Consider the following 13135-nt stretch of genomic DNA (forward strand, 5'->3'; position numbering starts at 1 on the left):
ACTGCAGGCTACTTCAGCTGACTGCAGTTCTGCAGTTCAGCTGTTCAAATCTCACCGGCTCAGGGTTGACTCAGCCTTCCATCCTTCCGAGGTGGGTAAAATGAGGACCCAGATTGTTGTTGGGGGCAATATGCTGACTCTGTAAACCGCTTAGAGAGGGCTGAAAGCTCTATGAAGCGGTATATAAGTCTAACTGCTACTGCTAGGGTGAAAATGCCCCCCCCCCGCCATGGTGCAGAAGGCCAAGTAGGCCACGCCCTCCCAGCCACCAGGCAGGGAACCGGTTGTTAACATTGTAGAATCCTACTCCTGGAAGGGACAAAGACTCCAACTTTAAGACCTGCGGACTTCAACTCCCATGGCTGGCTGGGGAATTCTGGAAGTTGAAGCCCACAACTCTTAAAATCACCAAGTTTGGAGCGCCCTGGCCCACGAGATTGGTTTGTTTGCATTCTTTTTTTGCTACGGAGTTTCGGTGACATCTTTGCCAGTCGGAATAGAGGCTTTGCAACGATGGAGGATAAGGTAGCCTTAACCATGAACTGGCAGCGGTTGTTGATGCGGTGGCTCAGTGGCTAAGATGCTGAGCCTGTCGATCAGAAAAGGTCGGCAGTTCGGCGGTTCGAATCTCTAGCGCCACGTAACGGAGGGAGCTCCCGTGACTTGTCCCAGCTTCTGCCAACCTAGCATTTCAAAAGCACGTAAAAAATGCGAGTAGAAAAATAGGAACCACCTTTGGTGGGAAGGGAATAGCATTCCATCCTCCACTTACGACCGTAATTGAGCCCGGAAGTATGGTCGTTAACCAGATTGTTGTTTTTTGCAGCCGTACCATTTTCACCCGTGGGTGGGTTGCTGGAAGTCAGAAGGAAAGAATGGAAATTGCCAAAACAAATACCCACCGAAAATGAATGATCAGATGAGTATAGGATGTTGCGAATGGCCATCAATGTGAGCCAGTTGCCAAGCATGGAAAGAAGGAAGGAAGGAAGGAAGGAAGGAAGGAAGGAAGGAAGGAAGGAAGGAAGGAAGGAAGGAAGGAAGGAAAAAAGGAATCCCATCTTCCTTGTTACCCCTGTGCTCCTATCAAAGTTCAATTTCTGATCTATCCATGGTGCAAATCCCCAGCTTATTCACCCTGGGTTGGAGATGCCTTGAGAAGTGGGGGGGGGGCTGTATGTTAATTAATTTATGTTAATTTATCTGTATATGTGTGTCGGATTTATTTATGTGCCGTTAAAGCGTCCACTTTATTTTGTGTTTCTCAATTTTTGCACTACAACCAAGGGGGGGGGGGGGAGAAATATGAGCAATACAAGCCAGTGTGTAAAATAAAATAAAATAAAATAAAAAATTAGATTTTTCTTGACTCATTCTCGGTTTCATTTTTGTTTTTATTTTTTTTTAAACCCGCCCAGAGTTTGACCCTAGAAGTTGCTATAAAGGTAACCGCTCCCAGCCAACAGGACTCGGTCCAAAAACGGGATTAGCGACACGGATGACATTTCAAACATGTATGCCAGGTATGCCTTGTCTGTTCGGATTGGTGACCCTTGGCTGGTTTCGTGTCAAAATCCCCTGCAGGGAAAGATCTCAGAGGTCAGGCAAGCATTTTAGCTACTTCTAAGAGGGCTAATTTTATACAGGTAGTCCTCAATTTTATGGCATTAAGTGAGCCACGATGTAGAAAAGATGTGGAGACTCTAGAAAGAGTGCAGAGAAGAGCAACAAAGAGGATTAGGGGACTGGAGGCTAAAACATATGAAGAACGGTTGGAGGAACTGGGTAAGTCTAGTTTAATGAAAAGGGGGACTAGGAGAGACACGATAGCAGTTTTCCAATATCTCAGGGGCTGCCCCAAAGAAGAGGGAGTCAAGCTATTCTCCAAAGCACCCGAGGGTAGAAAAAGAAGCAATGGGTGGAAACTAATCAAGGAGAGAAGCAACTTAGAACTAAGGAGAAAATCCCCGAGTTAGAAGAATTAATCAGTGGAACAGAAGTTGCCTCCAGAAGTTGTGAATGCCCCAACACTGGAAGCCTTTAAGAAGATGTTGGATAGCCATTTGTCTGAAGTGGTGTAGGGTTTCCTGCCTAGGCAGGGGGTTGGACTAGAAGACCTCCAAGGTCCCTTCCAACTCTGCTATTGTATTGTATTACATTTGTTAAGGGAACTGTGCTCCATTTTACCACATTTCTTGTCCCCATGGTTGTGAACCACTGCAGGTGATAAGCCTCCATCTTTCCAGTGTCTTTTGCCCCAATTGGAACGGAATCCAGAAGGACGTTTCTTCCAACACGAGGAAGTGCTCTGTGTGACTCAGAGGCTGGCGTTCCAGTTTCTGCTGGAAGATTCGCATGTGGAGAGGGGGGGGGGAATTTTGATGCAAATCATGCTGGAAAATCTATCGGGGATCGGTTAACAGAATTCTTTCTCCACCTGCTCTCCAGACTCAAAACGGCTATAAATAAACCATCCGTTGCATAAAAGGGTGTTCAGAGAGGCTGTCTGCTAATGGAGCCCTCTTTAAACAGACCAGGAAACAGAAAAAAGTGGGCTTCAGAAGGTGGTCAGGGGCCAGTTTGCGACTGAGCCGCGCAGAATTTCCACCGTGGGAAAATGCAGGAAACGGGCCTGCACACAGTTCTCCCCCGCCCCCTCCCCACCAAAGGAATCCAGAACATTCCAGTTTCTAAAGCCAGATCTCTGGCACGCATTTTTGATGCCGTTTGCAAAAAGTTCAAAGCGAACCGTGAGACAGGGTGTGATAAAAATGTTGTAATCGCTTTGGCATCCTTCCTCCCCTTCACTTAAAACTCATGTTCGCTGGGTGGAGGACAAAGGATAGATGGATAGATAGATGATAGATAGACAGACAGACAGATAAGCTAGATAGAGCAGTACTGTGAAGCTGTTACCGTGGCAACTCTACTGTGCTGTACAGTAGAAGCCATTTTAAGGGACAACAGGCTGTATCTTAACAGAACATGAATCCAAAATGCACACTATCACTGTCAAAAGTACTGTGATTTGACTCTATACCCTGCTTTCCCCGAAAATAAGTCCCCCATGGATAATAAGCCCAATCGGGCTTTTGAGCGCAGGAGCTAAAATAAGCCCTTCCCAAAAAATAAGCCCTCCTTGAAAATATTGCAACACAGCAGCAACCATGAGGTGACCACGTTCACCACCTCCTGGACATCAAAAATAATAGGACCTCCCCGAAAATAAGGCAAGGCGCTTATTTTGGGAAGGGGGGTGTCAAAAGAAAATAAGACCCTGTCTTATTTTTGGGGAAACACGGTGGATATAATTCAGTCCTTTTCATTTCAGCGGCCCAGACATTCTAGAGCTATGCTGGAACACACACAGACACACACACAGACACACACACAGATACGAAGGAGTTTTAGGGGTGTCTTACCCACCACAGTATCTGTTTCCAGAGAGTAAGTCATCTGTGTACCAAGTTTGGTTGAAATTGCTCGAGGCGCTCCAGAGTTATGCTGGAACACACAGACAGAGACACACACTCAGAGCCATTTTTATATCTATAGATATATAGTGTCTTCCTTAACATTTGTACGTCAGTCAAATACTTTCACATTCTCTTCAAATCCTTTGGGAGCACATTCTTCTCAACACAAAGAAAAGGAAATTCAGGTGGGCAATGCCCACGTTGGCACTAATTTTAGGGCGGGAGGGAGGGAGAGAGAGAGATAGAGAGAGAGGGAGAGAGAGAAACAAAGGGTGAGGAAATACCATCTCGGATTTGGAAAAGAGAGGGGAGAAACTTCCCTGGTTCTTCTTAAAATTAAAAAGGCTTCCTCCTGAGAAGCGGCTGGAGCAGAACTGTGTTTCTCAACTTGGGCGGTTTTTAAGATGGATTGGACTTCAACTTCCCAGAATTCCTTAAACAAGCCATGATTGGGATCAGTTTAGGCTTAGAGGAGGCAGCATCTATTGGGAGAAAGGATGAAGGCTTCACTTAATGGTATCCGCAGGTGATTCGATCAAGGAAGGAATGGATTTATTCTCTGGGACTGGATTTTATTTTTTTTAATTCCAGAAGGATTATTATTATTATTATTCTGCATTTCTGATGACCTTTCCTTTCCTTTTCCTTTCCTCTATTATCCTTTTTTCCTTCTTCCCTCTTCTCCTCCCTCCCTCTTTTTTCCTTCCCTTCCCTCTTTCCTTTCTCTTCCTTCCCTTCCTTCCCTCTTCCTTTTCTTTCCTCTCCCTTCCCTCTTCCTTTCTTCTTCCTTTCCTTCTTCCTTCCCTTTCCACTTTCCTTTCCTTCCCTCTTCCTTCCATTCCCTTCTCTTCCCTTCCTTCCCTTTCCTTCTCTCCTCCTTCCCTTCCCTTCCCTCTTTCTTCCCTTCCCTTTCCACCCCTTTCCTTCCCTCTTCTTTTCCTTCTCTTTCCTCTTCCTTCCCTTTCCTTCTCTCCTCCTTTCCTTTCCTTCCCTCTTCCCTTCCTTCTTCCCTCCCATCCCTCTTCCTTCCCTTCCCATCTCTCTTCCTTCCCTTCTCCTCCCAATGAGCTTCTTCCTGTCCTTAAAGAAGTATTCTGGAAAGCAGGGTATGGGGTGTGCAAAAGACACCACAGACAGATGGCCTCCTTGCACATCTGGAACACCCCCCCCCCAATCTGTCCCAGCATCTGGGAGAGCTCAGTTTGGGAGTCGGTTTCTTCCTCCCACATTTTCATTCCCAAAGTGCAGAGCATAAAGCCTCCTTCCACGCCTGGCTTTAGACTTCACCAACCCACCCGTGTCCCTTTTTTCTTGGCAAGGCTATAAAAAGGGGTTTGAAATTCCTTTCTGCTGGGAGATTTTTGTCCAGCTTTAGGGATAGGAATCTCCTGTTGGCCTCCTTTTTAAAAAGGCGACACAGGCCCAGCCCTGCTTGTCAAGGAGCAGAGCCAGTTTTATTTATTTATTTATTGTAAAATTTATGAGTCTATGAATAGAATAGAATAGAGAATAATACAATAACATAGAATATGGAATGTGGAATGTGGAATGTGGAATGTGGAATATAGAATATAGAATATAGAATATAGAATATAGAATATAGAATATAGAATATAGAATATAGAATATAGAATATAGAATATAGAATATAGAATATAGAATATAGAATATAGAATATAGAATATAGAATATAGAATAGAATTCTTTTATTGGCCAAGTGTGATTGGACACACAAGGAATTTGTCTTTGGTGCAGATGCTCTCAGTGGACATAAGGAGAATAAAATACATTCATCAAGAATCATAAGGTACAACAATTAGTGATAGTCAAGGTTACTAATAAGCTATCAAATCTTACTAGGGAAAAATAAAAACAATATAAATTGTAAAGGAACAAGCAACGTGGTTATAGCCGTAAGTGGGGAGAGATAGATACTAGGAAGGAAGAGAAGAATAGTAATGCAGTCTTAGTAGAGAATTTGACAGTGTTGAGGGACTTAGTTGTTTAGCAGAGTGGTGGCATGTGTGTGTGTGGGGGGGGGAACGGTCCTTGTGTCTAGTTGTTCTATTGTGCAGTGCTCTATAACATCATTTTGAGGGTAGAAGTTGAAACGATTTATGTCCAGGATACGAGGGATCTGTGGATATTTTCACAGCCCTCCTTCTGATTTGTACTAAACTAAACCCTAACCCTAAAGTAGAGTAAAAAGTAAAGTAAAGTAAATGTAAAGTACAGTAAAAAATAAAGTAATGTAAAATAAAAAGTGAAGTGAAGTATAAAGTAAAGTAAAAAGTAAAGTAAAGTAAAGTAAAAAGTGAAGTAGAAGTGAAGCATAAAGTAAAGTAAAGTAAAAGTAAAGTAAAGTAAAAAGTGTAAAAAAGTGTAAAGTAAAGTTTTAAAAGTTTTAAAAGTAAAGTAAAAAGTATAGTGAAGTAAATAAAAAGTAAGGTAAAGTAAATTAAAGTAAAAAGTAAAATAAAAAGTAAAGTAAAAAGTGAAGTGAAGTAGAAAGTGAAGTATAAAGTAAAGTAAAAAGTAGAGTAAAAAGTGAAGTAAATAAAAAGTAAAGTAAAAAGTAATGTAAAGTAAAAAGTAAAGTGAAGTGAAGTAAAAGTGAAGTAAATAAAAAGTAAAGTAAAGTAAAGTAAAGTAAAAAGTAAAGTAAAGTAAAAAGTGTAAAAAAGTGTAAAGTAAAGTTTTAAAAGTTTTAAAAGTAAAGTAAAAAGTATAGTGAAGTAAATAAAAAGTAAGGTAAAGTAAATTAAAGTAAAAAGTAAAATAAAAAGTAAAGTAAAAAGTGAAGTGAAGTAGAAAGTGAAGTATAAAGTAAAGTAAAAAGTAGAGTAAAAAGTGAAGTAAATAAAAAGTAAAGTAAAAAGTAATGTAAAGTAAAAAGTGAAGTGAAGTGAAGTAAAAGTGAAGTAAATAAAAAGTAAAGTAAAGTAAAGTAAAGTAAAAAGTAAAGTAAAGTAAAAAGTGTAAAGTAAAGTTTTAAAAGTTTTAAAAGTAAAGTAAAAAGTATAGTGAAGTAAATAAAAAGTAAGGTAAAGTAAATTAAAGTAAAAAGTAAAATAAAAAGTAAAGTAAAAAGTGAAGTGAAGTAGAAAGTGAAGTATAAAGTAAAGTAAAAAGTAGAGTAAAAAGTGAAGTGAAGTAAATAAAAAGTAAAGTAAAGTAAAAAGTAATGTAAAGTAAAAAGTGAAGTGAAGTGAAGTAAAAGTGAAGTAAATAAAAAGTAAAGTAAATTAAAGTAAAGTAAAAAGTAAAATAAAAATTAAAGGGAAGGGAAAGAAAGGAAAGTGTGAAGTGAAGGGAAGTAAACCAGCCTGAAAGAAGAGCCAAAGAGAAACGGGGTCTCTTTCCCTGGGTTTTCAAGCCAAGTTGTCTCTTGCGCAGGTAAAAGTTGGGGGCCTGGAACGGACCTTGAGATCCACAAGATCCCCCCCCCCCCCAGTTCCCTGGCAAGAAAAGAGCAGCCCCAATTCTGTGTGTGTGTGTGTGCGTGTGTGTGTGTTTGCACGCTCGTGTGCGCGCCTGCTGTTGTCAGTTCCCAGGAGGAAGTGAGCGCCCGAAAGCCTCCCTTGCTTTCTTCCCAAGCTCGGCCGCCCGGAGGCTCCTTCTCTGGCAGACGGAAGTGAGGAAGCCTCGCATGACACACGCAGCCACCCACACCCGCCCCGCCAAGCCCCCGCGCACCACCTGGGTTTCGCAGCCGGCCGGCCGCCCGGCGGCTCCCAGCCTCCGCCACTCGGCTCCTCGCTTGCCAGGCTGCGCCGGGAGTCTCCCTTCTTCTTCGGCCCCGACTTCGGCGATGGGGAACATGGCTTGCGTCCCTCAGGCGCCCGGCCGCTTCCGATACTCCTTCTCTCGGAAGCCCTCGGTCAAGAAAGAGTGAGTGGCTCTCCTGGACCGCTTTCTTTCCCTCTTTCCCTTGGGAAGTTCTTTCTTTCTTTTCTTTTCGTTCTTTTTCTCTCTCTTTCTCTTCCTCCCAACTTTCTTTTCTTTCTTTCTTTTTTTCTTTCTTTCTTTCTATCTTTCTTTCTTTCTTTCTTTCCCTTCTTTCTTCCCTCCCTCCCTCCTTCCCTTCCTCCTTCCTTCCTTTCTTCCTTTCTTTTCTTTCTTTCTTTTTCTTTACTTTCTTTTTCTTTCTTTCCTTCTTTTTTCTTTTTCTTTCTTTTTCTTTTTCTCTCTCTTTTCCTCCCTCTTTTCCTCCCTCCCTCCTTTCTTTCTTTCTTTCTTTCTTTTCTTTCTTTCTTTTTCTTTCTTTTTCTCTCTCTTTCTCTCCCTCCCTCCCTCCTTTCTTTTCTTTTCTTTTCTTTTCTTTCTTTTCTTTCTTTCTTTTTCTTTCTTTCTCCCCTTCCCTCCCTCCTTTCTTTTCTTTTCTTTCTTTTCTTTCTTTCTTTTTTTTTCTTTCTTTTTCTTTCTTTTTCTCTCTCTTTCTCTCCCTCCCTCCCTCCTTTCTTTTCTTTTCTTTTTCTTTTCTTTTCTTTCTTTTCTTTCTTTCTTTTTCTTTCTTTCTCCCCTTCCCTCCCTCCTTTCTTTTCTTTTCTTTCTTTTCTTTCTTTCTTTTTTTTCTTTCTTTCTTTCTTTCTTTCTTTCTTTCTTTTTCTTTCTTTTTCTCTCTCTTTCTCTCCCTCCCTCCTTTCTTTTCTTTTCTTTCTTTCTTTCTTTTTCTTTCTTTATTTTCTTTCTTTCTTTCTATCTTTTTCTCTCTCTTTCTTTCCCTCCCTCACTCCTTTCTTTCTATCTTTCCCTTCTTTTTCCCTTCCTCTCTCTCTCCCTCCCTCCTTTCTTTTTTTTCTCTCTCCCTCCCTATTTCTTTTCTTTCTTTTTTCCATCTTTCCCTTCATTCTTCCCTCCCTTCTTTCTTTCTTACCTTCCCTATCCCCTTCCCTCCTTTCTCTTCCTTCCCTCCCTCTTTATTTCTTTCCTCCCTACTTTCCTTCCTTCCCTCTCTCCTTCCCTCCCTTTTTCTTTTCTCCCTCACTCCCAACTTTCTTTCCTTCCTTCCTTCCTTCCTTTCTTCCTTCCTCCTTTCTTGCTTGCTTGCTTGGTTTCCTTCCTTCCTATTCAGAAATATATATATATGTATATTGGGGTTTTCCTCCCTCTTTCTTTCTTTCTTTCTTTCTTTCTTTCTTTCTTTCTTTCTTTCTTTCTTTCTTTCTTTCTTTTTCTTCACAAAAGGGTTTTCAATGGCGTGTGTCATTTCCCCCAAGGATTTATATCTCCCAAATGTTCGCAGAATAATATGATCCCCCCCGGATCGGGAGGAACGTAGTTTTGACTGCAAATTCTTTCTTTAAAAATAAAAATAAAAAAAACCAGTTTTCTTCCGCAGAGGGTGGGGGAGAGTTTTATTTTAATCCGCCTTTTGTTTCTGTCACTTCTGCCTGTGCTGCCCCTTAGTCCACATTCATTTTAGAAGGCTGTCCCCCCCTGGGAAGTTGGAGTGCCACTCATTCAAAAACGTACCATACCGATCTGTGGGGTTTTTACCCCTTGGGCTCAATGGGGCTTATATTCCTTATTATGTGTTGCCCAGGTATGTCTGGTTCTGTTGTAATTGTGCTTTTTCGGTAGGGGGAAAAAAACCCCCCACCACAATTCAAGTTAACCTAGATAGCAAAGTGTTGTGGTCCTTCCTCTTTGCTTATAATAGAGACTGGCTAAAAATACCCCATCTTTCTTCTTTCGGGTCCCAATAAAAGTTATTTATAATCCTAAATATTTCCTGCAATCGCGAGAAGATTCAGAATTGCATTAGCAGAGTGTGTGTGTGTTGTCCCTCCAAAAGCAAATTTGTAGAGATGGAAGAAAAGCATTTTTTAAAAAAACTAGACAAATATTTGGCTTTTCTCTCCTTTTTTAAACGAGTCTCTCTCTCTCTCTCTCTCTCTCTCTCTCTCTCTCTCTCTCTCTCTCTCCCTCTCCCTCTCTCTCTCTCCCTCCCTCCCTCCCTCCCTCCCTCCCTCTCCCTCCCTCCCTCCCTCCCTCTCTCTCTCTCTGCATATCTACAAAGTTGTACTCACCTCCCAAATTCACTGCAAATAGGGTGGATTGTATTAAATGTAATGCCTAATTATGATTTCATAGTGGGTTTTTTTTTAAATTTACCTGCTTTTTGCACGGCGTGCGGGGAAAAAAAAACACATCTCGACCTGCATATTTCTCGTCATAGCTGACTAATTTAATTGCACAGGGGCCTGAGTGAAACGTGAAGCCTTAGAAGTGTGTCGATTTCCACTGGAGCCCATTCCATTTTAGCAAACCTCAGATGCTAACTGATTGAGCAGGAGTTGGAAGGGACCTTGTAGGTCATCTAGTCCAACCCCCCCCCCGACCAAGCAGGAGACCCCCTACACCGTTTCTGACAGAGGGCAGCCCAGTCTCTTCTTGAAAGCCTCCAGGGATGAAGCTCCCACAACTTCTGGCTAACAGAATAAGGACAGAGAAACAGAGTTGGAAGGGACCTTGTAGGTCATCTAGTCCAACCCCCCACCCCCCCCCCCAGCCCAAGCAGAAGACCATTTCTGACAAATCCAGTCTCTTCTTGAAATCAGGGCAGTTCTGTTCAAAGAGCAATTTTTATTTTTTTTAATTTTGCTTTTGCTAAACGAACTTGTTCCCTGTCACTTGTCGTTCGGCCTGTGTGTTTATTTTGCTCCCTCCCGGAGAGCTCGGACTACAAATGCCATCATCCCCAGCTAGCACGACGCATGCCGTGGCTAGTAATATAAAATATTACCAGGATGGGGTTTTTTTTTTCCCCCCACCCTCACGTAGTTTGAAAATTATGGACGGCCGAATCCCCCACCCGGTTTATGTGAAGGGAACCAAGTGTCAGCTTTGAATTGTTAGGGGCCTAAGTAACCAGACACCTGGGCTCTCTATCACTCTGGGGTGTGTATATGTGTGTTGTGGGTACACAACTGCTTTTAAAGGACAGTATGAATTCGAGTTGGCTCTGGGCACGGGGAAATATTTCACCGTCTCTACGAAAGTCCGGCTTCCCACATCTTCCCCGATTGCAAAAAAGGCTCACCCCACATGTACACTATATTGCCAAAAGTATTCGCTCACCTGCCTTTCCTCACATATGGACTTATTGTAAGTGACATCCCTTTCCTAATCCATGGGGTTCAATATGACGTCGGTCCATCCTTGGCAGCTATAACAGCTTCAACTCTTCTGGGAAGGCTGTCCACAAGGTTCAGGAGTGTGTTGATGGGGATTTTTTGACCATTCTCCCAGAAGCGCATTTGTGAGGTCGCACACTGATGTTGGGCGAGTTTACCGTGGCCTACTGCTTCGTGGCCGAGTCTCTGTCGTTCCCAACACTTCCACGTTCTTATAATTCAGCTGACTGTGGGATATTTGGGAGCGAGGGAATCTCACGACTGGATCTGTTGCCCAGGTGGCATCCTATCACAGTTCCACGCTGGGATTCACTGAGCTCCTGAGAGCCACCCATTCTGGTTTCAGGTTTCAGGTTTCATGTTTTATTTATATTCTTTCACCAATGTTTGTCAAAACAGTCTCCATGCCTAGGGACTTGATTTTAGACACCTGTGGCCATGGAAGTGATTGGAACACCTGATGATTTGGATGGGTGAGCGAATACTTTTGGCAATATGGTGGAGGTGCTTTAAAATACGCAGCCGAGTGGAAGACCCTGCGTTCGATTGTACCCCTGCCCGGTGGCACGATGAGGCGTGGGCTGGTTTCTTGTCGTGACACCGCTACGAGGAATTTGTGAAACGGCGTTCGAAGGAAAGTGGCACGCGTCCAGTTCCCTCTTTGCGAAATGGGATTAGAATGACAAAAGAGTTGGAAGGGTCCCTGGAGGTCATCTAGCCCAACACCCCCCCCCTGCGGATCTTATGAATGAGTCATAAATTTGGGGCACTTGTATTTGTGGTGGCTGTCAAAGGATCACTGTGCGTGCCCGGCTTCCAACAAGCAAAGTCATTGGTGGGGGTGGGGGGGAGCCAGATTCGCTTAATGACGGCATGGTTCATGCGGCGATTCGCTTAGCAACAGTGTCCCCAAAAAAGGTGGCAAAATGGGGCAAAACCCAGGTAACAATGGCCTTGGTTAGCAAAGGGAAAACTGGAGGCCGAATTGTGGTCGTAAGTCGAGGACTACCCAGTAAAAGAAAAATTAAAATTAAAACGTGGGCAGTGGCGTGGCCTTTCTTCCCCCAAGACCATCTCAGAAAGGAATTGCTAAAATTACAGGCACAGGAAATATGGAAATTGTGTGTGTGTGTGTGTTTGGGTGTTTCAGTCTTTCGCAATCAGTCGGTCCCTTTTCCAATTAGACGGCTGCATTTATCTGAGTTTTGTTATGTGTGTAAATATTATCAATCGGTCCCTGTGTTCTTTTGGTAAGCTGGATAGGGGAATGGGATGAAGTCACACCGAAAGTACACACTTTGTTTTTGTTGCTTTGTTCCATGTTTTGGTTTTGTTGTTTTGAGTTCTTAATTCTTTCTGAAGGCTGGGAAAGATTGACACGAGACTGATAGGGATCGATCAGCAGTCCGATGTCTTTTAAGATGTGGTCTATTGCTTGAATCTCAAGGCTGAAAAATCTTTTCCCCCTGATCTCAAACGAGTGGGAGATAATACTCTTTCTAATCAAGCCACCATCGCCTAAAATTGACTCCGGCTAAGAACAAAGGGGAATGTTTAATAATTATTCATAATGTCAACAGAAAAAGCCCATTTGGCCTAAATAATTTTTGATAGTTGCAAATTGCTGGTTGTGATTTATTAAGAGTCTCAGATCTGGCTTGCCAAAATCTCAGTGGCCACTAGGGGGCAACTTAGAGGGGGGGGGGGAAACCGGGGTAACACTGCCCCCTCGTGGTCAGTGGGATTTAGGCAACCTAGATCTGATCACTGTCAATTTATGGCATGGGGTGTTGTGGTTCTTTTCTTTCCCCGTGCTGTCATATTTTATTTTTTTTAAATGCTTTTTAGTGATAGCATTTTTGGGAAGGTACCAAGGATGCCACATCTATTACCTATGTTGGAATGTGGGTCATACCAAAGAAATGCAGCACATGGAGCAGGAGGAAAGAAGACCACTAAGAATGGCCTGCCCTACAGGAATATTTACAATAGAATTAGAATTAGAATTAGAATTAGAATTAGAATAGAATAGAATAGAATATGGAATGGAATAGAATTCATAGATTAGATTAGATTAATTAGAATAGAATAGAATAGAATAGAATATGGAATGGAATGTAATAGAATTCATATTAGATTAGATTAGATTAATTAGAATAGAATTAGAATAGAGTAGAATATGGAATGGAATTCATATTAGATTAGATTAATTAGAATAGAGTTGAATAGAGTAGAATATGGAATGGAATAGAATTCATATTAGATTAGATTAGATTAATTAGAATAGAATAAAATAGAATAGAATATGGAATGGAATGGAATACAATTCATATTAGATAAGATTAGATTAATTAGAATAGAATTAGAATAGAATAGAATATGGAATGGAATTCATTAGATTAGATTAAATAGAATAGAATAGAATAGAATAGAATATGGAATGGAATGGAATGGAATAGAATTCATATTAGATTAGATTAATTAGAATAGAATAGAATAGAATATGGAATGGAATAGAAT

General features: G+C 41.9%; 1 protein-coding gene across 1 annotated transcript in view; it reads left to right on the top strand.

The window, feature by feature from the left end:
- The first annotated feature begins 7021 nt into the window (after positions 1 to 7021).
- PLEKHN1 (pleckstrin homology domain containing N1) overlaps positions 7022 to 13135 on the top strand; it is a 60529-nt gene continuing 54415 nt past the window's right edge. Inside the window, exon 1 of the mRNA XM_087702474.1 lies at positions 7022 to 7367. Coding sequence (XP_087558600.1) covers positions 7126 to 7367 — 242 coding nt within the window. The 5' untranslated portion in view covers positions 7022 to 7125. The remainder of the gene's footprint in view (positions 7368 to 13135) is intronic.

Source organism: Thamnophis sirtalis, unplaced genomic scaffold (assembly GCF_051295495.1).
Source record: "Thamnophis sirtalis isolate CommonGarterSnake01/CBP01778 unplaced genomic scaffold, rThaSir2_p1.2 scaffold_15, whole genome shotgun sequence".
In the NCBI taxonomy this organism is placed as follows: Eukaryota; Metazoa; Chordata; class Lepidosauria; order Squamata; family Natricidae; genus Thamnophis; species Thamnophis sirtalis.